General features: G+C 42.5%; 1 protein-coding gene across 9 annotated transcripts in view; it reads right to left on the bottom strand.

The window, feature by feature from the left end:
• The window catches only part of ankrd26 (ankyrin repeat domain containing 26), a 43,870-nt gene extending 20,594 nt beyond the window's left edge, over positions 1–23,276 (bottom strand). For 3 of the 9 annotated variants that reach the window (XM_074677287.1, XM_074677291.1, XM_074677294.1), the window contains exons 1-24: positions 22,417–22,764; positions 21,835–22,123; positions 19,107–19,221; positions 18,843–19,016; positions 17,030–17,136; positions 16,809–16,946; positions 16,307–16,467; positions 16,171–16,197; positions 14,101–14,137; positions 13,867–13,939; positions 13,739–13,790; positions 13,469–13,653; positions 10,155–10,323; positions 9,613–9,674; positions 9,433–9,532; positions 7,773–7,807; positions 7,617–7,686; positions 7,484–7,528; positions 6,922–7,161; positions 6,736–6,825; positions 5,555–5,625; positions 4,481–5,212; positions 1,983–2,161; positions 1,572–1,796 (exon numbers count right to left, since the gene is read on the bottom strand). In XM_074677287.1, coding sequence (XP_074533388.1) covers positions 1,572–1,796; positions 1,983–2,161; positions 4,481–5,212; positions 5,555–5,625; positions 6,736–6,825; positions 6,922–7,161; positions 7,484–7,528; positions 7,617–7,686; positions 7,773–7,807; positions 9,433–9,532; positions 9,613–9,674; positions 10,155–10,323; positions 13,469–13,653; positions 13,739–13,790; positions 13,867–13,939; positions 14,101–14,137; positions 16,171–16,197; positions 16,307–16,467; positions 16,809–16,946; positions 17,030–17,136; positions 18,843–19,016; positions 19,107–19,221; positions 21,835–22,034 — 3,287 coding nt within the window. In that variant the 5' untranslated portion in view covers positions 22,035–22,123; positions 22,417–22,764. Of the gene's footprint in view, positions 1–1,571; positions 1,797–1,982; positions 2,162–4,480; positions 5,213–5,554; positions 5,626–6,735; positions 6,826–6,921; positions 7,162–7,483; positions 7,529–7,616; positions 7,687–7,772; positions 7,808–9,432; positions 9,533–9,612; positions 9,675–10,154; positions 10,324–13,468; positions 13,654–13,738; positions 13,791–13,866; positions 13,940–14,100; positions 14,138–16,170; positions 16,198–16,306; positions 16,468–16,808; positions 16,947–17,029; positions 17,137–18,842; positions 19,017–19,106; positions 19,222–21,834; positions 22,124–22,416; positions 22,765–23,193 lie in introns of those variants that run through there. The other 6 variants (XM_074677288.1, XM_074677293.1, XM_074677290.1 and 3 more) reach the window with 6 other exon arrangements.
• Between the last annotated feature and the right edge of the window lie 377 nt (positions 23,277–23,653).

The following is a 23,653-nucleotide window of genomic DNA, read 5'->3' as shown; positions in this document are numbered from 1 at the left end:
ACACAAAAAGTACTGTAAATTGGTACTGTTGAGTACTGGTACCAATTGCCAGGTACCAGGCATTGGAACCGTATTGTTTCAAATGTGAAAGGTACCCATCCCTAGTTTAGGTACCTAAACATGAAACCATTTGATTTTACATGGATTGTACTCAGAACTACAGACTACCTAACTCAGCACACTATTCACTACTGACGGATCAAAAACAATGACTGATTTCAAAATGTTAGAACTCTAAAATGAGGCCTGGATTGTTTGTAAAGAGTCTTATTTACTCAGCGGGGGGCTCTCTGCACTGTGGCTGTGATTGGCTCTGGCTGGGGTGTCTCTAAATCGAGGTGAACATGAGGTTAGACTTCTCTAGAGTGGGCTCCTCGCTAGCTAAAAACAGACTAAAACGCAGAGCTAAAAGCCAAAACACGAGCCAAAGGCTAAAATATGTGCTACATGGGAAAACAGGTGCTAAAGGCTAAAACAGGAGCTAAAACAGGAGCTAAAAGCTAAAATAAAAGCTAAAGGCCAAAACAGGAGCTAAAAGATAAAGGCTAAAAACAAGAGCTAAAGGCCAAAACATGCAATACCATTTTTGGAGGCTCTTGGCTGAAAAGTTTGGGAACCTCTGGATTTGAGCGTAATGATTTATAAACACACAAAATTTTAAAACTTTCCAGATGAATATGGCTCATATTAACGGTACAGTCTGCAGAATTTTTCTAAAAAATCCTGCTAAATCGTCTCCTCTGGGCCTCTATATATGTGTGTCAGTGTCAGTGTCTGCCTCGACCCCCTCCTCTGCCTGCATGTTGGTGTTTTGGGATGTTTCTGGGCCGAGAGTAAACATGGTTACATCAGCCAATCACAGCGTGAAGTGACTTTGCGTGTTGATTAGCGAGTGGAAGAAGCCAATCAGAGCAGCTATGATAGCGGACGCAGCACGAAGGAAGAAAAAAAACTCCAAACAGGTAAAGTTTTTCCTAAACGAGGGTGAAGTTTGGCTCAACTTTCACTCCCTTTCAGGAACTTGGAGAGCAATGTGAGTTAGCTGTCTGCTGACCAGGTATTTGTCAAATACCTGTGGTTTGCTTGTGCTGACATGTTAAGTCAGGTGCACGGCTCTCGAGTCTCTCCCATGTAGAAACACGAAGCTACAGGTGGTTGCTGGGCTAGTGGGTGTGTTTACGTAGTCACAGTCAGAGGCTGTGGGTGTGTGCTGCTGCTGGCCCTGAGCCAAGGAGGAGGAGCCTAGTTTAAATGTTGTGTTTACTAACAAGTAATGAAAAGATTCTTCCATTAAGTCTTATAAACACATTTTTACTAGAATAAGACAAAAACACTTGATTGAATTCCAGTTTCTGTAGTGAATTCTAACCGTCGGAGTTACTGCACGGCCTCTGCCACATTTTCTCGTCAAGCTCCTCACTTGAAGAACTTAATTTTATGTTTCATTGGTATAAATCTTGAGATCTTTTCTTCTACAGTGCTGTTTGTATCTCTGCTTCAGTCTGAACACACCTTTGGTTAGTGACGTTAGCGACAGAGAGGGAAGAGGAAGCGGCATACTGCATATATACCTTTCTTCATCGTCCGACACTTCACTTAAAGTGCTATCATCAAACACTGAGGGAGGGTCCCCGTTAACATGGGCTTTGGTCTGAGGGGCTCTGGTCCGAGGGGCTCTGCAGTGCCGGGCCCCCCTGACCAGCTCCAGCTGTACGGTCTCCTCTACAGCCTCCCCTTCCTGTCTGATGCTACTGACGGTCTGCTGGAGACGGAGCTGCAGCGGCGCCCTGTTGGAGCTATGGAGAGCAATACATGTTGGAGCCCTGGAGGAGTTTCTGACCCCGTCATCTGAAATCTCTGAGACATGGAGGCTGATCTCTCTGAGGTGAGTGTGTCTCTGATTCAGGGAACTCATACAGACAAAAACCAAAACATTTTCAAAGTTTCCTGCCTCAGCTCTGCGTTTATAAAACTGCACAAACCTCTTGATAGTCTCAGGCTGCTGCTCTGGAGGTAAAGCTCCGACCGGACTCGACAGGGATCCCAACCTGCTCTCAGGTTTCTCAGTCCTCGACTCTTCCAGGGCTGCTCCTCCTGAGTCCCAGGACGAAGTGGATTTCTGCTCCACCTCCATGGCGGTCTCTGTGGTCTCTTTGACAGCCTGAAAGAAAAAAGGGTTAGAAATGTGAAACAAGCATCTGAGGCATCATTTTCACCTGACAGAGTTTGGGGCCAGCCTTTTAAGATGCGTGATGGAGCAGAGACTTGTCGACGTCTTCATGCATAATTTAGAGTCTCCCCTCCCTGTGGAGACCTAACACCTGAGTGTGGTTACTCTTTGTGACGTGGTATTTTTAACTTAATGAGAAGGATGCACCAGTGCTCGTTGTGGAGTCGTTTCTAAAAAAGGGATAAACGCTTAAATAATGATGTGGATCCAAAATAAGCTCTGATGGTTTGAATGGTGAGCTAGATCAGCTAAACTTTAAGTTCTTACTCTAAAAACATTTCTTGTTCTCTATGGTTATAGAGCAAAATGTACACTGTTTCTTTCTTTAAACTGCAAAAAGTGACAACAAGTTAACTTTATCAGTTTGTAGCGTAGTTTAGCAGCCGGTTTTCTCTCTACTCACAGCCCGGTGCTCTGAGACGTGTCTGTAACGTGTAACGTTAGTGAATCCTGGTTCTGTCCTACCAGAGCTCATCTACCAACTCCAACCTCACCAAGCAGAGCTAACGTAACCTGGCTCTTCATTTTATTGATAGACTCTCAAGTTTGAACAGACCACTGCAGAATAACTGCTGACTGTGGGTTGGAGCCAACATTAACAGGTTAACCTGGGTTTTAGCCTTTAGCTTGTGTTTGGCTTTTAGCTCTTGTTTTAAGTCTTTAGCTCTTGTTTTAGCTGCTAGCTCCTGATTGGGCCTTTCGCCTGTTTTTTAGCCTTTAGCTCATGTTTCAGCCTTAAGCCTGTGTTTTTAGCCTTTGGCACCTGTTTTAACTTCAAGCCCATATTTTAGCCTTCAGTTGAGGTTTTGGCCTTTGGCTCCGAGTTTTAGCCATTGACTCATGTTTTAGCCTTTAGTCAGTAATTCTTAGCTGTTAGCACATGTTTGGCCTTTACTTTGTGTTTTTAGCCCTTAGCCAAAAGTTAAGCCTTTAGCCTTAAGTCTGGGTTTTTAGGCCTTTAGCTTATGCTTGTTAGCCTTCAGCTCTTGTTTTAGCTTTTAGCTCCTGTCTTAGCCTTTTGCCTGTTTTTTTTTTTTTTTAGCTTTCAGCTCATGTTTTGATTTTGCTTGTTTTCAGGCCTTTGTCTGTTTTTTTTAGCCTTTACATTATGTTTTAGCGTTTATCTTGTGTTTTTAGCCTTTGGCTCCTGTTTTAACCTTAAGCCCAAAAATTAAGCCTTTAGCTGGTGTTTTGGCCTTTGGCTCTGAGTTTTAGCTGTTGGTTCATGTTTTAACCTTTAGTCTGTAATTTTCAGCTTTTAGCTCATTTTTTAGCCTTTAGCACCTGTTTTAACTTTAAGCCTGTCTTTGGCTTTTAGTTAGCATTTTGGCCTTTGGCTCTGAGTTTTAGCCATTGGCTAATGTTTTAGCCTTTAGCTCACATTTTAGCCTTTAGCTCACATTTTAGCCTTTAGTCTGTATTTTTTAGCCGTTAGCTCATGTTTGAGCCTTTGGCCTGTCTTTTTAGCCTTTAGCTTGTGCTCCATCTCTCTCCCGTTTCTCTTTCTTTGTCTCTTCTGTCCTTTTTCTGTCTGACAGTTAGGCTCCAGTGTCCACCATCACTACAACATTAATCACAGAAATCGTTTTCAGCAGAGAAAAACACAGATCTCTCTTCTCTCTACTAAACTTCGTCAGATGGCGTGGAGTTATCATAGAGACTTTAACCTGCTGTTAATTATGGCCCATTGTTAGACCAAGTCTAGTATTTCTTGTAAGTCTACAAGGAATAAGAAACACTTGCTCAGATTCCAGTTTTAGTGAACAGACCTTCAAAACCTCAAAAGGCTGGCCCCAATATAAAACTTTCCTCCTGTAAAGTTCAGTTCTTAGAAAACACACAGCAATAACTGAAAAATCAACACCACAGCACTTCTTTGAAGGACAAAGAAGGCTTTTTATACACACACGTCACACCACAACACCCGAAACACAAGTCAACACAAAGAAACGAGCAAACTTCATGCATCAGCAACGACACGTCACGACTCGTACACCACAGGAACAACTTTCATCACGACAAATCAACGCCAAGGCTGGACTTTAAGTGTCTTCACAGTTTGTTAAAAACACACAGGAACATGCACGAGCAGCTTCCTCTACTCAAACCATAGACACAGACATGAGGTGATGACGGGTCAGTTTGGGCCCTTCAGACACACGATGAGGAGAGGTGAAACTCAGGACATGGACGAAGGAAAGAGAAAGCGAGGCGGTCTGAGAGACTGTTTGAGGAGCGGCCATCCTCTACCTCTTTCTGGAGCTGGGCCTTTCCTTTCTCCAAATCCAGGAAAACATCCTTCAGCATCCCTACCTCCAGTTTAAATCTCTCTACGTCGTCCTCCAGCTCTTCATCAGACACTCCAGGGATCCACGCCGAGCGTCTGCGCTCCTCTGACTCCTCCCTGAGACTGGTGTTGGCGTCTTTATGATGAGCACGGCCTTCATCACAGATATGCTCCAGGTGTGGTTTTTCAATCAGAGATATTTCTCCGTTGTGAGCAGCAGGAGAAGCTGTGCTGGTGTTTTCTCTCTGCGGTGAAGGAGACCTGAAACCCTCCTGAGCGTCATCCTGACACACGCTGCTCTCGCTGGGGGTCACAGAGTCCTCCAGACCGGACTCCCTCTGCTCGGGGATGGTGAGGAGGACGGTGCTCCTCGCTCTGGCTGTCGGGCGCACGATGACTTCTCCGTCGTCTTCGTCACTTGAAGAGGAATCAGCTGTTCTCTCTCTGTCTTCAGTGTCGTCCTCTGATCTGGATTTCAGCAGCTCTCCAAACTTCTCCTTCAGCTCGTGAGCGACGTTCTTAAAGGTGGATTTCACTTCTCTTTTCTCCACTTCCACCCAGAGCTTCTCGTAACGTTTCTCCCACGGGACGTCCTCGCTGGCTTCAGGACCGCTCTGATCCCTACGGCCATCAGGGCCCACGAGGCCCGATGGGCGGTCTAGATCTAACCCACATGAATCTACTGACTCTTTCTCCTACGATGGCATGAATGGACGACAAGACAGACAAGACAATGCAAAAAAGACAATTTGGGACTTTGATTAAGAGACAAATGCTCAACATTTCCATCTTAAAGTGAATGAATAAAACAGCGAGCTGCACTTCCAGTGTTTGAGGAAAATGTTTCACTCTGACACCAAACAGATCTGACCCTGCTGCAGATCAGGGGATCCGTTTAAAAACCTCTTTCTAAAGATTTTAATGCTCAAGTTTTCCTTCCACCAGTGCAGCTCGCAGCCTGCTGTCATGATGGAGAACTAAATATCATAAGGGAACCAGAATATCAGGATGAAAGCAGGACTCTGGGGGTTTCTTACCTTCTCAGGTTGCTCGTCAGACTCTTTATCGCTCCTTCTGTCAGTGACGGCCGCAGAGAGCTCAGGGGAGGCTGGGGAGGGAAAGGACAGCAGGGGTTCTCAGACTTCTTAAGACCACAGATCCCTTTCAGGTTAGACATTTTTCCAAACACCCCCTCTTATCTCAATGATAAGCTCAATGTTAGTTCGTAGCATTGTGGAACAATACAATCAGGCTGCATTTATACTTTCCAAGTGATTTGTTTTGTAAACTTTGAGGAAAACTCAAAAACTTCTGAAGCTTTGTTTTGCTCATTTACATGTAAATCTAAACATTTAAACATTTATTCAAAATTTTAAATAAAAATTAACTGCAGTAATATTATTTCGTCTTCTATTTTTTTTGCCTTTTACTTAAAGAAATATTACACTTATGTATGTGGCATTTTTTCCCCCCAAAAAACAGTATGATCATTAATCCAGGCCTGATGAAAATCCCTCTATTTCAGAGCTGTTTCATCCTCTGGAACAGAAAATGCAAATGAGCTTGGGTTTACCCCGCCCCTCCAGGAAGTAACCTGCAGCTGTAGGGTTCCGTTACCATGGTAACTTTACAACAAACAAACTGCCAGACATGAAAGCATCATTCCATTCTAGAGATTCTGTATTCTAATGGTGCGGCCACACCAAACGCTGCACGAATTGCCCGAGTCTGGATGCTAGACTATTTTGACAAGCTGAGGGGCAAACACGCGATAGCGCGTTCCTGCGCATGTGGAGCAGAAAGCCCGTTCATTTAAAGACTGAAAGCCCAAAAGAGCATCTGAAAAACAATGAGCTGTGGTTTCAAAAGTATGATAAAGTTGAGATGTCAGATGCCCTGAATAAAACCTAAAAAATGATTCATATGTGAAGAGCATTTTTGGGGGAAAATATGGTTCCAGATCTAGTTTATAGACATCATCATAATCATTGTCATTCAAGTTTTTCATGTTGTTTGGTTGTTAATAAAGCAAACTAGTAATCACAAAAATGGGAAAAACTTGAAGAACCGCAATTTAAAAACAATTGGCACCCCAAAACATATGAAAGAATCGAACATGTCACGATCATTTGAGAACTGATCCTGGGACCCCACTTTGGGAAACACTGGTCGAGAGCACAGAAACGTCTGCAGACTTCTTGGAGAACGTGAGCCCTACCTGGTGTAACTGTGGGCTGAAGCTCAGCTACCGTCTGCAGCTGATTGTCGACCGGAGAAGACGCCTCATTGTCCTGTTCCCAATCTGACTCTGAGTTATGGAAAGAAAAAGAAACGCGCTGTGACAGAGGGCTCAGGTGTAACTGTACAGGTGTGTTAATAAAACAAAGAGACGTCACCGTCTTACCGTCTTCACTCTCCGGTTTCTGCAGCACCATCCTCCTGGCTCTGGGCTGGGGATGAGGCACAGGTTGAGGCGGTGTGTCCGGCTCTGTCCTGCTGGGGGTCAGGAGAGCTGCTGGAGCCTCGTCTTCATCCTCCTCTTTCACCGAGCATTCTGGGAACTCCTCGAGGCCCGGGGAGGCCATTCTGCGTCCGGGCAGGGTTCTCTTACTGGTGGTGCTGGCAGAGTCCCAGTCTGACGCGTCTGTGTCAGCGAGATGAGCTGTTTAGATCGATAAGATAATACGCTGCTGCGTCCGTCTATGAAGCTATGAGCTAATTCATCACAGGAGCTGTTTGAGCTACGGAGAAACTACAGCTACGGGCTGCCCTCAGCTAACCAGCGTCACCGTTCACTGACCTGCTCTGTGAGCTTCAAAATGCAGATGATAGAAATGCAAAAGGTTTCAAAGTCAGTGTGCATGTAGAAAACTTTCATTAGCAGCACAAAACAAAACTTTAGCTCCTGAGAATGTAAACAAGACTGACGTCAGGGTTTAAATCTCTAAGTGCAAGAAGGATCGTACCTTCCAAATCATCCACGTCCCCCAGCCCGAGCTCCTCCATCAGGTCTTTAAAGAAACACAAAGTTAAATAAAAGTTCAAACAGTTTTTCTTCTTATTGCTGTTAAATTTGAGGAGCCAGGTGTCTCAGTTTACCTGTCGTTTGCTCTTTATCACTCTGAAGTTTGCTCAGGACGCTCAGAGGTTCCCATTTTGTTTTCTCCGTCTGATAGAAAGGGAAACGTTTCTGATTTTATTCACACATATGTGAGGACTGAATCTTTTACTTTAAGTTTAAATTTACGAGTTTACCTCTTTGTGCACAGCTTCCTCCTCCTCCACAGCAGCTGCAAGAGACAAAATATGTTTGTGATGATTCAGAAACAAGTATTTTTAGATCAAGCTGGATGTGACTTTGTACGATGCGCTGCCATGCTGACGAGCTCGTTGTTATGGAGCCAAAGGATGCAGACGATGTGCAGGAATCCCGACACATGCTGAGCCCAAACCTGCAGGAACCAGGACAGCTGAGCCTGAGCAGCAGCAGGCAGTTTGTGCTCCATGCAGTCTTTATGGTGATGATCCATTCAGTTAGATTAAAGTTAACATGCTGCTCTGAGCGGCCCTCAGTTATCAAACCTGCGTATGTATGTATATAAAATGGGTGTTCGCTAATACCCACACACAGATCGGTATTTATCAACCTGAACGTGGGCGGAGGGTTGAGCATTCTCAGACAGGCTAACAGAGGTTCAGAGAGAAATATTTAGATAGTTGCTTTCACCTCCACTGTCAAGGTTTCATCCCTATATAATGTGTGTGTGAAACACATTCCATTTTCCCGCCTTCAGTGAGTCACATGACCAGCTGCACGGAACTCTCAACCAGTGAGTGACATCATCACCAACTGCTGCCCTCACAGGAGAGAGACTGACTGAAGTTTTGAAACATCTCATAGCTTCCACAATTTTGACCAAATCTCTCTGAAATCAGATGTTCTTGAAGCAAATTTTGTCAGGAATCCATCCATGTAATTTCTAGAGCTGTATCACTTTAACTTTTTTGTGTAGAGGCTTAATGATGCAGCTTGTGTGGAGCTGGATCCTCCTCTCCCATTCATTCTAATTGGGAGGGGGGGGGCTTAAAGTGCTTCTTGTTCACCGACTTTGAGGGATCGTCACTCAAACACTGTTTGAGAAACAACAAATTCATACAGAGGTTTTGTATAGCAGGGTCCACTCTGTCATCTCAGAGAATTTCAAGCCAATACCATTTATGGCCTAGGAGGAGATAACTTTTGTTTCTGGCCAGATTTTATTTGAAAGGCAAATTGCCAGCTTCCTTTATAGGAAAGGTCTGGGGTATTTGAATTTGTGTGTGTCAATGAGACAAACATTTTGATGTCGGTTTTATCTCTCTATGACATTCCTATTGCCCATGAGAGCTGTTTTAGTGTGCCTAGGTGGCACTAGAGAGCAAACATTGGTACGCTGGGGTCAATTTTTGTATAACATTGAATTTTTGGCTGAATGTGAGTTGTGCGCTGATTTTAGTGAGTTTTAGAGCATGTTTAGGGGTCAAATTATGGCTCAAAGAGGAAGAAGAAAGAAATGAATGAAATGCGTACACTGTGATTGGATCTGGAGCACACGCTTCATGAATCACATGTAAACGTTGCTGTAAGCTTGTTTCTACACCCAAATCTGTGACAATTCCTGTGCAGGATTGATAAATGAGGGCCAATCTCTGTAAATCAGGACATCCATACCCTTCTCCTGGCTGCCTCTCAGCCTGCCTACACTCCTCGGGGGATCTAGCTCTGCAGTCCTAAAGTCCCCTCTTAAGAAAGAGGGAGTATAAAACAGGTCTACAAAGGAAAGTTGTTGAAAATGATCTTGTGTGAATATCCTGCAGCATGAAATGGTGCGTGGAATGATTTGAAACCTTTGGGCTAAAAAGAAAACCAACCCACCGTCTTTACTTTCTTCTCTGACAGCAGACGTCTCCTCTGGATCCAGAGAGTGTGCGCTTCCTTTCTCTTCGTGAAGCTTTTGAGGACTTTCAGAGCGGGACTGAAACACAAACACCCGTCAGGACTTCTGCCACCATCATCTAAGCCCAAAGCAGATTCTACTGTAGGTCTCTAATGTACCTCAGAGTCCCAGGAGTTGGGCTCTTCGTCCTCCTTCTCCAGACCGAGCTCCGAGAGGAAATCTGTTCAAACAGGAGGAGATTTATTAACGTGAAAGAAGCAGAGGGAGCTGCAGAGATTACGTTCAGAGGATGATACTGATAAGATTTTACTTCCTGCCTTTCATTTTTTCCATCATATAAAGTAAAAATTATACTTTAAAATATAATAGTCTTATGGGCGATTCTTTGCCTTGAGTTGGAGTCTTTTCTTCCTGCTTACTTTGAGGTGGCACTATCACGAACACGAACAAACTGACCAAACTCTGTTAATTTTGTGTCTCTGATGTGGTTTGTTTGATTTTCCTGTTGGCAGAAAACATCCTCACACAACGAAACCAGGAACTGATCCTTTGATCCGTCTTACATCGAACACCTCTGAGCGGCCTCGTGCCACCACACGGCGCTTATCCGGATGAGTCTCAGATCTTGTTATCTTGTTAAACTCGCCGTTTCAGCGGCACGATGTGAACGCTCAGGTGTGCAGAGAGAGCGATGCTTTACCTCTTTTCTTAATCTGAGAGCCGTTCGTCTCTGGTACGGGTAACGTAGCTTCAGGTGACTCTCCGCTCCTCTCAGGTTGATCGTTTCTATCGGATGTTTCACCTTCGTCTTCCTCCTCCTCCTCCTCCTCTTCATTCTCATCCTCATCATCAGTGGACTCTTCTTTCTGCTGAACACAAACAAAATCACGGCATCATCCTTATGATCTCGTACTTTAAACCTTGTTTCTGCTCCTGGGCCGTACTCTGAGGACTCATGAGAGACGATGACAGGTGGAGGAAGAGTTGGCCAGGTTACACAACTTAACCCTCGTATTACGTTAAGGGTCAGTTTGACTTTTTTCTGTTTTCTCAGACATTTTAATACGGGTAAGTTCCAAAATGAAGTTTCCTTGCCCAGTTGTTAGGGTCCTTGCCAGAGGGAGAGGACACTTTGCTCTGTTTCTTTCTTATTATTCTGTCCGCACACCTAATATGATACAAAAATTGACCCCATCTTACCAAAATGTGCTCTATAGCGCCACCTAGGCACACTTAAACAGCCCTCAATGGCAGTGGGAATGTCACAGAGGGATCACACTAACGTCAAAATGCTTGTGTCATAGAGCCGCACAAATTATATACAGACACCCCTGACCTATCTGAAACAGGAAGCCGGCAATTTGCCTTTCAAAATAAATCTGGCCAAATTTTGGGCCAGAAACAAAAGTTATCTACTCCCCGGCCATAAATGGTATCGGCTTGAAATTCACTCAGATGACAGAGTGGACCCTGCTTTACAAAATTTATGCAGGAATTTGTTGTTTCTCAAGCGGTTTTTGAATGACAAACCCTCAAACACTCAATAAGATTTCAGTTTTTTGCAGTGTATCTATCATGTGGAGAACACTGTAGCTCAGAGAAAATAGATTGAGCTTAGTGAAAAAAACAATTTTTTCTAAAAAAGGGAAAAAAATTTAAATTCCAATTAAATAAAGTGTTAGGATTAAAAATGTATTGTACACTGCAAAAAAAACCCTAAAATCTTATCAAGCGTTTTTGTATTATTTTAAGTAAAAAATGTCTTTTTATACTCAGTTTTAGCCACATTTAACTGATCAGTCTAGAAAAATGTCTGCAGTAAAAACTGAGGTCTGAAATGCTTGTAACAAATAAAAAAAAATCAGCAATGGAACAAAAGGAGTTAGCTCAAAATTTAACTTTAAACTTGTAAATTTTCAGCCCTCATTTTGTCTTAGTATCTTGAATAAGACATTTTTCTGGACTGGTCAGGTGAATGTGGGACATATTAAGTAAAAAAATACATTCTGCTGAAAATAAGACAAAAACACTTGATAGAATTCCATTATTTGCAGTGTAATCTAAAAAACATTTGTTTTTGGTTTTACCCGTTTATTGACTGTTGGGAGTGGATTGACATGGTATGGGTCAAAATGACGCGTAACATAAACAACGTCCAAGGTCAAAGAATCTGACTCGTTTTTTACCTGGTCGACCTGCTCTTCAACAATCCCTACATCAGCTGAGCCAACACCATCATCATCATCATCATTATCTTCATCTGACAGTGCGCTCCTGTCAGAATCAGGCGCCTGACCAGCAGCGTCGCCATCTTTAGAGGGAGGGACTGAGACCTCCATTAACGGGTCTTTGCTGAGGCCGTCATGTGACTCTTCCACCTCCTCCTGGGTTTTACTCTCCAGAGGAACGTAAGCGATGAGGTGGGCGCCGTGTTCGTCCTCAGACTTCTGCACGGTCGCGGTGGCGAAATCGTACTGCAGCTTGGCGTCCATGCTGTCGGAGTCCTCGCTGATTTCGTCGTCTTTGTTTGCGTCCTGCGGCGTTTTCCTGTTGATGTCACCGTCTGTGTCAGGAACAGTCTGAGGATCCTTCTCCTGGTCCTCTGCAGGACCTGGTCCACTGGTTTCTCTGAACTTTGGAGACGGTGAACTGGAGTGGGTGGTGAGATGTGTTTCAGAGACAATCTCCACTTCCTGCTTTTCTGATTGGCTGCCCTTATCGTCATCATCCCAGTTATCGTCATCGTCTTTCTCACTCTCTGAGTCTTCTTGTTCTTCTCCGTGTGGCGTCTCTCTGGCTGGTTCCAGTTCCTCGTCGTCTGGTGTTTGTTTTCCGGTGGTTTCCTCATCCTTTGGCTCTGGCGCCGCGGCGGGGGACGGGTTGTCCCTGTCAGGGCCCTGCTCCTCCTCTGACTCTGTCTGCGTCTTCGTTTCAGCGTCTGGAGGCTGTTGGGTGTTTTCTGACGCAGAGTCCCAGTCTGACTCTTCCCTCGGCGTCACACTGAGTCTGCTTCTGGACCGAGGAGTGTGTGTTGGCGTTAACCCCGAGGGCGGCGGAGGTTTATCCGCCACCGTCTGAGGTGAGACACATTTGGGTGACGAAGAATCCCAGGAGTTGTTTATGCCATCTTCATCACGGTGAGGTGGCGTCTGCGGTAAATCTGACGTCTGATCTCGCTGTTTTTCTTCTTCCCCGTCGCTCTCCTCCAAAGACGAGCCCCACGAGGATCTTCGTTTCCCGTCTTCGACTTCCTTCACGGAGCCTTCTGTGTTTTCTTCCTCGTCTGCAGGCGGCGGTTCCATCCGCTTGGCGAGGACGGTGTTGCGCCCTTTGTGATCCTCCTCGTCCTCTGTGTCGTTCCACACGGTTTCCCCGCTGTTGTCTTCATCGATCCAGGAGTCGTCGTCGTCGTCTTTGGCGTCCTCTCCCTCTGGCTCTTCCTCTTTAACGGAGCGATCTGTTGAATCAGGATTCACGTCATGGACGAGCGGCTGCGTGTTCTCTTTCCCGAGGCTGTCATCTTCGTCGGAGAGTTTGGACTCCACCCTGATGGCGGACACGACGCAGTCCTCTGTGACGTTCAGAGTGGCTGGTATGGCGTAGCTGTTTGTTTCAGCTGGAGCGTCGGCGTCTTTTTCTGAATCCTGAACGTCCTCGCCTGCGTCCGGGTCGATGATCTTGAGGGCGTCGCTAACGGAGGGTTTTGCTTCAGACTCAGTGGAGTCTGCCTCAACAGAGTCATCGTTGTCTTCTTCTTCCTCTTCTTCTTCATCCTCTTCTTCACTTTCGTCCTCCTCCTCCTCTTCTTCTTCTTCTTCTTCCTCTTCCTCTTCTTCTTCTTCTTCTTCCTCCTCTTCTTCATCATCATAATCTTCTTCCTCATCTTCTTCCTCCTCCTCTTCCTCTGAGTCGGGGTCAGATCTTCTGGCGCTCCCTGACGGCTGCTCTGCTCGTTAAAGGGTTGAAAAGAGGGAAAGAAGGAGGAGACTTAGACGAGCAGGTGAGATGCTTTACCTGTCTACAGCTCTGCAGGGGGGTGGAGCTCATCTGGGGGGCTTTGGACAGGAAGGGGACAGGAGAGGGGTCTACTGGGTGCTGTGGAGCTCTGCCTGGAGGTAAGGTCTGCGGGAGGATTCTCTGGACTCTATTCTCAGGCTCTGATTCGGAGCCGCTCAGGGATCTGTCAGGCAGCGCAGACGCTAAAGGCGGGCAGGGACAAAAGGTTACTAACACAAAACACACAAACTGTGAAAGAGATGAAAAAAGTTGGAGGAGTTTCTGTACCGTCTACCCGCTCTGACGCCATCAGCTTCCTGAGGTTCACCTTCTGTGGTTTCTGAAAGAGAGCAGATCCCATCAGGACCAGAACGACACGACGGGACAATCACACGCTGGGAAAACGCTCCACGAACCTTTTCAATCAAAGCGGACTCATCATCCTCATCTTCTGATGAAAGCCATCCATCCCCAGCACTTTTAGAAACTCTGTCAGAAGAAGAAGAAGAAGAAGAAGAAGAAGAAGAAGAAGAAGAAGAAGAAGAAGAAGAAGAAGAAGAAGAAGAAGAAGAAGAAGAAATGTGGTTTAGCTGAATGACTGTGGGTTTTTAAAGTGAGACGATGATGTTTGAGGAGAAACGTGTGCTCACTGGCTCAGAGACTCAGACTGAGAGTTATCCTCAAAATCTGCAAAAAAGAAAAAAAAACGTCAGATGGAAATGGAGTCAGATGGACTCAAAAATCTAATCCACTTTATTTATACGGCACATTTTACAAACAATCAAGTTTACCAAAGCGCTGCAGAACATTAAAAAAACTGAATGAAATAAAAAAAACACATCAAAACAAATCAGAGCCATGAAAACACAGGGGTCAAGAGAATAAAAGAACAGAGATCACACAACTCTCATGCTGAGTTACAACGGAGGAGTAGGACCATGAAAAAAAAAGTTAAAAGAAAAATAGATCATAAGTTATTTCACAGGAATAAACTCACAGAAATAACTTTTTCGCTACAGGCTTTCAGGAGTAGGGATGGGTACTGAGTTAGGTACTTTTATAGGTACCCACCAAAATCTGTCTAAAGTACCAGGTACCAATTCACAAAATCAAAAGGTACCATGTTTAGGTACCTAAATGCATCCTTGTGACTGTGAGGGAGTTAAAGAGTAGGAGATTTTCCATGCTGGACATGAATACAGCATTGCAAAGTTATATATTAAAGAATTAATATGTCAAATTTAAAAACAAAATAACATATATCATTAAACAAATTGAATTTTTTTTTGCAAATAAACACAAAAAAGTACCAAAAATTTGTACCGTTGAGTACTGGTACCAATTGCCAGTAGTCAACGGTACCTTATTGTTTCACACGAGAAAGGTACCCATCCCTAATCAGGAGAGCGCCTGAGCTTCTTATGAAGTCAGACTTTAGTAAAGGTTTTACAAATTAGGAATTATTTCATCTTTTGACACATCAGCATTATTAGAAGTAAAATACTTTAACTGCAAAAAAATGAGATCTTATCAAGTGTTTTTATCTTATTTCAAGTAAAAATTGTCTTATCACACTCGATATGAGCCACATTCACCTGAGCAGTCCAGAAAAAAGTCTTGATTCAAGTTATTTAAAGACAAAGGTCTTTAACAAGTTAAAACAATCTCCCAATGGTACAGAGAAATTTGCTTGAAAATTTGCTTGGAACCAGAATAATGTCTTAGCGCAAGAAACTTTTCTCTAGTTTTTAACAATCTAACTAGTTACAGCAATTCAGGCCACATTTTAGTCTTTAAATAACTTGAAATGAGACATTTTTCTGGATTGGTCAAGTGAATGTGGCTCAGATTAAGTCTAAAAAGACTTTTTCAACAAAAATAAGACAAATACACTTGATAAGATTTCAGTATTTTCCAGTGTACGACGATGTTAGGCTGGTATTTCGTGGCTACCTTTTCACAGCCTGTAACGACCTGCGGCTTTGACTCCAGTAAAGTTGGAAAGGAATTTACAGATTCATCTTTTCCAGTTTAATAACTCGTGAATGGAACATTAATTTTACAAATCCACACCTCTCTGCAATCACAGCGACTTAGACGGAGAGCTACAGGCGTGCTTTCCTCTAAAAGAGCAGCTCTAGTTCAAATGAAACGTCTGCAATCTCAAGTTTTTCAGACTAGATGAATGAATGAATTTTTTCCTTGTAAAATTACTTTATTTATTTATTTTTTATTTATTTTTTCATGGCCTTTATCCTTCGTTGTACTGAATTAAAAGCCAAAAAATAAAAATGTGTTTTGAGACATAATTTCAAAGTCTGTAGGGCGGGGGATGTTTTTATTTCCAGAGGCAGATAGTTTCACATCTTTGGAGCCACTGCACAGATGTTTTCATCGCCTCAGGGTTTTTGGGACGACAGGGATCTTAAAGTGAGTTTAACATGAAGAGGACGCCATGATTGGGTTGATGTGGTCATTTTTTCGTGTAACCGCAAAAAAAAAAATAGCAGCAGCATTTTGGACTGACTGTAAGCGTGTAAGACAGGCCTGATAAGACAGCGTTACTGACCAACTGTGAAGATATAAAAGCATGAATTGCTCCCTCGAAGTCATTAAAAGATAAAACTGATTTCATCTTGGATAAAAGACGATCCAACAACTGAATTTACTTGATCTAATTTGACATCACTCTCAACTTTTACACCAAAACAGAGTAATACCTCCCCCTGCTTCATCTCCTCCATGTGCTAGATCCAGCCGAGTGGAAAAGCATGAGGAGTGAATAAAACAGTCACAGTCAATAAAGAACAGACACAAATATTTTCTGTTTTCCCTCTGATGAGCTCCAACCCTTACCGTCTTTGTCCATGGCTGGTCCTCCCAGGGAAAAGCCTGCTTCGAAGTCCTGAGAGGGGCTGCCCAGTACGGCTTTCTTCTTCTTTTTGGTCGGACCCTGAAACGACAGGGAGGCTCCGTCGCTCCTGTGGGTGCTGTGCTCGTTGATCAGGAGGGAGCAGCTACCAGGAGGTAAAAACAGGCAGTGTAAGAAGACTTAACCTTTAGATCATGACCTTACCTGACCTTCCCCTGCAGTTTCAGGTGTGCAAATCTGACAGGAGCACACAGCAAAGACTGGACTCTAAGCAAGTGAGGACGTCTTGTTTTAGTAAAATTAATCCTATTAGATTTAATCTGAGGTACATTCACATAAAAAGTCCAGAAAAACGTCCTACTTCATGGTATACATGACTTGTTGATTTTCTGAAGCATGCAGGCGGCATTGTGTCCTTTAAAATCCTGTATTACTACATTTTTCAGGACTTATCAGGTGGGTGAACAGATAAAGAGCAAAGCTTACGGGTGGTGCCCGTTCATCCCTGCGTAGTCGTCAGCTGACCATCCTTTGGTATCTTTTAGTGTGATGTCGGCGTTAAACCGCAGAAGCAGCCGTAGCATATTGATTTGTCCGTTTCCAGCAGCAATCATCAGCAGGGACCTGAAGGAAACGGACATACAAGCTGCGTGACAAACTTCAGATAACAAATTCAGATTTTTAAAGATCATGAAACACAAACTGACCTTTGGTCTCGGTCGACTGCGTTCACTTCTGCTCCCTCTTTCAGGAGGAACTCAGCCATCTCAAGGTGATCCTCACGGACTGCTACAGTCAGCGGGATGAAGCCCTCCTGAAAATGAAATCACCTGGTTTTAAAAAACCTCAACACTCTGAAATCCTACTCCCCCATTAAAGCCAAAAAAAAACTCTGCACCACTGGTCACATTAAACCAGCTTTGAGAAGTAATTTATTAAATTCAGACTGTGTCTTAGCTGTTAGCTCATGTTTTAGCCTTCAGATCTTGTTCATGTTTTAGCCTTTAGCTCATGTTTCAGCCTTAACCTTATGCTCATGTTTTAGCCTTTAGCTCGTGCTCATGTTTCAGCCTTAACCTTATGCTCATGTTTTAGCCTTTAGCTCGTGCTCATGTTTCAGCCTTAACCTTATGCTCATGTTTTAGCCTTTGGCTCGTGCTCATGTTTTAGCCTTAAGCTTGTGTTATTGCCTTTAGCTCATGCTTAGGTTTTAGCCTTTAGCTCATGTTTGAGCCATAACCTCTTGCTCATGTTTTAGCCTTTAGCTCGTGCTCATGTTTTAGCCTTCACCTCATGCTTATGTTTTAGCCTTTAGCTCATGCTCATGTTTAAGCCTTACCCTTGTGTTTTTGCCGTTAGCTAATGTTTTAGCATTTAGCTTGTGTTTTAGCCTTAATCTCATGCTCATGTTTTAACCTTTAACTCGTGTTGTAACCTTTATCTCATGCTCATGTTTTAGCCTTAAGCTTTTGTGTTAACCTTTAGTTGTGTTTCAGCCTTTAGCTTGTGATTCAGCCTTTAACTTGTCTAACCTTAACTAGTCTTTAGCTCGTGTTTTAACCTTTAGCTTGTGTTGTAGCATTTAGCTTGTTTTTCAACCATTTAGCTTGTGTTTCAGCTATTTAGCTTGTGTTTTTGCCTTTAGCTATAGCACATGTTTTAGCCTTTAGCCTTAAGTTTGGGGTTTTGCCTTTAGCTCATGCTCATGTTTTAGCCTTTAGCTTGTGCTAATTTTTTAGCCTTAAGCTTGTGTTTTTGCCTTTAGCTCATGTTTTAGCCTTTAGCTTGTGCTATTGTTTTAGCCTTAAGCTTGTGTTTTTGCCTTTAGCTCATGTTTCAGCATTTAGCTTGTGTTTGAGCCCTTAGCTTATGCTCATATTAAGGCTGTAGCTCATGTTTCAGCCATTAGCTCATGTTTTAACCTTTAGTTATGTTTCAACTTTTAGCTTGCGATTTAGCCTTTAGCTTGTGTTCTAGTCTTTAGCTCTTGTTTTAACCTTTAGCTTGTGTTTTAGCCATTTTGTTTCTGTTTTAGCCTTTAGCTTTTTTTTTCCAGCCTTCAGCTCGTGTTTTAGGAAGAATTTTCTCAAGATCACTTTAAAACTCCTCACAGGGACTTTTAAGTAATAAAACAAGTTCTCTTTAATTCATCATTCACTTGTTGATCTCCTTTTCTCATTTGTCTTGATCTTGCTTTTATTACTGACATGTTAAACTTTATTTTTATTGACTGACTGTTGATTTTATGTCTTTTCTTTTCTTTCTTTTGATTGTTTATTTCTCATTTCTTTCTTGGAGTCACCTTTTCATTTCTGAGCACTGTCACTTTGTCACATTTTCTCGTGCTGACTGTTCGTTACTGTTAAATTAAGGCTGACTCATCAACGGCAAATCACATTTTTAAAGCTACCTTAAACCTTGAAACCAGAACCAAAACAATATAAAGTCATGTTCTTTCAAAAAGTCTGTACCCAGAGCTGTGAAGCTGCATTAGAAATGTGAGGATAAAAACAGAATCACCTTATTTTGTGCATTGATGTCAGCTTCATGCTCCAGCAGCAGGACAGCTGTAGATATAGACGGTATATTTGCTGCCAGATGCAGGGCTGTGTTTCCGTTGATATCCACCAGGTTAGGCTCAGCGTGATTCTCCAGCAGCGTGCTCACACAGCGCTCATGCTGGCCCTGCACCGCCTGAAACCATGGAGGATCAATGTGAACGCAAACTGTGATCATTTCATCAATAAAGAATTATTTTGTTGTGTGTTGGTGACAGAGGATTACCTTCATCAAGGCGGATCTGTTTTGATTGTCACATAGGTTAAGCTTGGCTTTGCTTTCCACAAGGAACTGCACCACGTCAACGTGGCCGCTGGCGCAGGCGATATGAAGCGCCGTCCTGTCGGAGTAGAAGACAGTTTTTCATGAGGAGGCAATATTCTTACTTCATAAATTACACCTGCAGTCAGAAAATGATAAATCTAAAGGAATATAAGATTTAAATGACTCAACTGCAGTTTTAGCTTCTTTAGCTACCTTAAAAAATCAACTCTGCTTCATTTATACAGCATACTTAATGGATTTTCCCAAAACTTAAAAGTCAACTTTCACAGGAATAATTCTGCTCAGTCGTCTCCTCTGGGCCTCTGTACATGTGTGTCAGCGTCTGTGTCAGTGTCTGTGTTTGCTTCAACCTCCTCCTCTGCCTGGATGTTGATGTTTTGGTTGTGTCAGGACGTTTCAGGGATGTTTCTGGGCAGAGATAAGCGTGGTTACCTTAGCCAATAACAGCACGCCCAGTGTGCAAGTGACTTTGTGTGATGATAGCAAGTGGAAGATGCTAATCAGAGCGGCTACGACAGCAGACGTAGCACGAAGGAAGAAAAACACAACTAAAGTGAAATGACATGCCAAACAAATAAAGCATTCTCTTAACGAGGATGAATATACTTTAACTCGCTTTCGGGAACTTGGAGAGCAGCACAGGACGAAGAGCGACACAAGTTAGCTTCCTGCTAACCAGGTTTGAGTCAAATATCAAATTAGCAAATTAGCTTGTGCTAGCATGCCAAGTCAGGTGCACGGCTCTCGAGTCTGTCCCTTGTAGAAATGCGATGCTACAGGTGGTTGCTAGTGAGCATCAGTGTGTTGATCCAAAGAGGAGGAGGAGGAGGAGCCCAGTTTGAATGTTAAAATTTGTGTAGACCCTACCTTTAAAAACTACAGAAGCATATTGCTTTCACTTGAAGAAAAAAAAAAAAAACTCAGGTTTGTCAGAGTAATTTATTCTTTGGTTTGATTTTTGTGGTAATTAATTTTGTTTTTCTGATTAATATTTTTGTATTGGTTTGTTTTTTTGTTATAATTATTTCTGCTTTTATGAGTAATTTTTTGTGGTAATCAATTTTGTTTGTCTCATTAATATTTTTTTTTGGTTTGTTTTCTGTTATAGTTATTTCTGTTTTGACGAGTAATTTTTTGTGGTGATTAATTTTATTTTTCTGATTGATAGTGTTTTTTATTGGTTTGTTTTTTGTTATAATTATTTCTGTTTTTATGAGTAATTTTTTTTTCTGTTTTCAGGTTACTTTTTTTCTGTTTTTCTGAGTTGATTTTTTCCTGAAGTATCGAGATACTTAGAAATCCCACGAGAAACCTCAACCTGCTGTTTTTTTGTGGTAATTTTTTCCTCCTGTTTTTAGGAGTAATTTTTTTCTAAAGTATCGAGCTTCTTCGAAATCCAGTGAGAACCTCCAACCTGCAGATGACTCCTGTGGATGTGTGGTGGCTCCTGTGTCCCGCACAGATCAGAGATCCTGTTCGGCACATATATGCCTTATCCTTAACTTTCTACCTGTCTGTACCAGGACAATAAAGGTAAGGTATTAGCCACACACAGGGTATGATACCCTTGTTATGTTTTCAACTTTATCCTTATATTTCATATAAGCCTATTGTTCAATGTAATACTTAAGGAATAGACGAAGATGTGGCATTAAAAAAATGCATTGCTTCTACATTGGAAAGGCGATAGAAAGTCGTCACGGGAGCCGTCTGCAGGTTGGAGGTTCTCACGGGATTTAGAAGTAGCTCGATACTTCAAGAAAAAAAAATACTCCTAAAAACAGGAGGAAAAATTTACCACGAAAAACAGCAGGTTGATGTTCTCGCGGGATTTCTAAGTATCTCGATACTTCAGGAAAAAATTACTCATAAAAACAGGAAAAAAGTAATCTGAAAACAGAAAAAATTACTCATAAAAACAGGAAAAAAGTAATCTGAAAACAGAAAAAAAATACTCATAAAACAGAAATAATTATAACAAAAAACAAACCAATAAAAAATATTAATCAGAAAAACAAAATTCATTACCACAATAAAAAAAACAAAGAGTAAATTACTCTGAAAAACCCGAGTTGTTTTTTTCCTTCAAGTGAATGCAATACGCTTCCGTAAAAAACTTAAGATTGTAAATAAATATTAAAACCAATAATGTGTCAGGATATCAATGTTGTGGACCTGAGTGTTTGACTTGAATACTCAGAAGATCCAGAAAGTATGGTAGTGCAAAACCATCACAGATCTTATTATTTAAGGGTAAAACTTGCAGGTGCTGAATAGACAATTGCTTTAAGCCTGTGTGCAAAGAATTACAATAATCCAGAGGAGAAATTATACAGGCATTTATCACTCTCTAAGTCTTTGGGAAGGGCAGGTCAGCAGTTATCTTTTACCCGTGCTGCACAGTTGTGCAAATGTCTCATGCACTCCACTTCCACTGGTCAGTTACTCCTGAGTCAAACTAATTGTATGTGGTAACTTGATGCTTCTTTGAAACTCAAGTAGTTAAAAACACTAGGGTGTCACGCACTTTAAACAAAAGGTACTGTGTGCTATGAGGGTTGAAATGCAGGGACAATTTATAGGTGTCAAAATTGTATCCTTGGAATAGTTGATGAAACATGAAGATAAAAAGGTGATCAGAGGATGATAATGCCTCAATGCCACCTACCTGTTCTCCTTGTCGAGCTGATTGATGTCATTCTTCTTTGCGAGCTGCTTCAACTTTGCCAAGTCACCCACTGAGGCAGCTTTATGAACCTTCCCGAGGTCCTTGTCCTTCAGCTCATATCCAGCAGACAGCACACTCCCGTTGTCAGGGGTGCCGGAGGGGTGCTTCTTCTTCTTAGTAAAGCTGAATATCTTCTTCATTGTATAGGACAGCTCAGCATTGCTCTTGCACCGTCACTACCTGACAGTCGTCTGGTGCTGGAGGATCACAGCAGGCAGCTCTTCCATCCCTATAAATAACAGGTTGAAAGCGGATTAGGAGCCTATAAAAGCGTGCGGGCAACCCTGCAGCGATGCTCCAAATATACATGTATCTGTCTCTGCATCACAAATACATCCCTGTACAGTTAATCACAGAAAGACAGCTCAGGGAACACACAGCGAAGCAACAATTGCATCTAGTAGGGTCATTTTAACACCAGTTAGCATCCAGGAAATTACTTCAACGTGAAGTCTAACGGTTGAAACACAGCTAACGAAGCTAACAACGGCTAACTAAGCTTCCACATTTAGTTGACTGTACCTGACAAGAGGTCGTCCTCTACAAGGTTATTCAGAGCCTGGTGAAGCTGGATGAAGACTATTAGCGTGTCTTTAATATGGAAAAACTTAATAAAACATGCTACACGGGGTGTCTCTGTCCATTGACGCTGCTTTGAGATGTTTATATGACTGTTTTGTAGCGAGTGGTGTAGCTTGTGGCTTGTTACCATGGAAACTGACTGTATGAACGGTATGCTAACGGAAAAATCATACGGAGACTACGATATTATTTGATCTACAAAGGTTAAATCAATTAAATATGGCGGCATTTTGATCATTTATGTCACAAGAAGATTAATTTATTTAGTTAAGAGTGAACCATTCATAAATTCTGTTTTATTATTCATCGCCGTTAGCCTCAGTGACGCCGTTAGCATCGTTTACGTTAGTTGGCTCCGTGCTGCGCCTCCCACGTCGTCACCTCACAAACGATACAAACCGCCACATTCAAACTGGATTATACACACACACACACACACAAGAGGATCCAGGAGTGAAGCCGCAGCTTTGAAACTGAAACTCCAAGACACAACACGGGTGTCCTTCAAACTGTGTGTTTTAAAGGAAACTCCAGACTAATGACACAAAGTTAACCCTGCTAACTTAGAGCTAATTAGCAACTCTCCAATCAAAGCTGAGCTGGAAACAAATTACGCCACGCTACAAAGATCAGCACATGAGAGCTACGCGAAGAGGTAAGCATCTTTAATTTGTGTGTAATTAGTGCTAATTGAAGTATATTCAGTCAAACACCAACCTGTTGATCATCAGACTGGTAGCACTGACAAACCGTTAGCACAAGCTAACGAGCACAGCGAACTGGCTGTTTGGGTTTCTACACCAATCAGAAACGAGCTCTCATGGAGCAGTAACCAATAGGCGGTGACTTTTTATCTCAAGGGTTGCTTTACAAGCCACGTAGGTTGGTTTAGTGGCGATCGGTGTTGCCAAGTTGGGTAGGTTTCCGCCTAATCAGAAAATATATTTGTGTTGCCTTTCACAAAATTTTGCAGGTTTTTAGAAATTATTCCGGAGAAAGTATTACTATATTAGTTATTTCCATCAAATATAAAGGAGGTGTAAAACATTTACATTTGATAAACTGTTGAATCACCGCACCTATAATAAGATTACTCTTATATTTCAATTGAGACATTTTTTCAACATAAGTTTCTAGAAAGGTTGAGATTCGGAATGGTTTTTATTTTGGTAGGAGG

This window comes from Halichoeres trimaculatus, unplaced genomic scaffold, assembly GCF_033239565.1.
Source record: "Halichoeres trimaculatus isolate MK-OKI-2021-1 unplaced genomic scaffold, fHalTri1.1 fHalTri1_scaffold_10, whole genome shotgun sequence".
NCBI classification, from domain to species: domain Eukaryota; kingdom Metazoa; phylum Chordata; class Actinopteri; order Labriformes; family Labridae; genus Halichoeres; species Halichoeres trimaculatus.
Note: the sequence above shows the minus strand (reverse complement) of the source record. Positions and strands in the feature narration are given on the sequence as shown.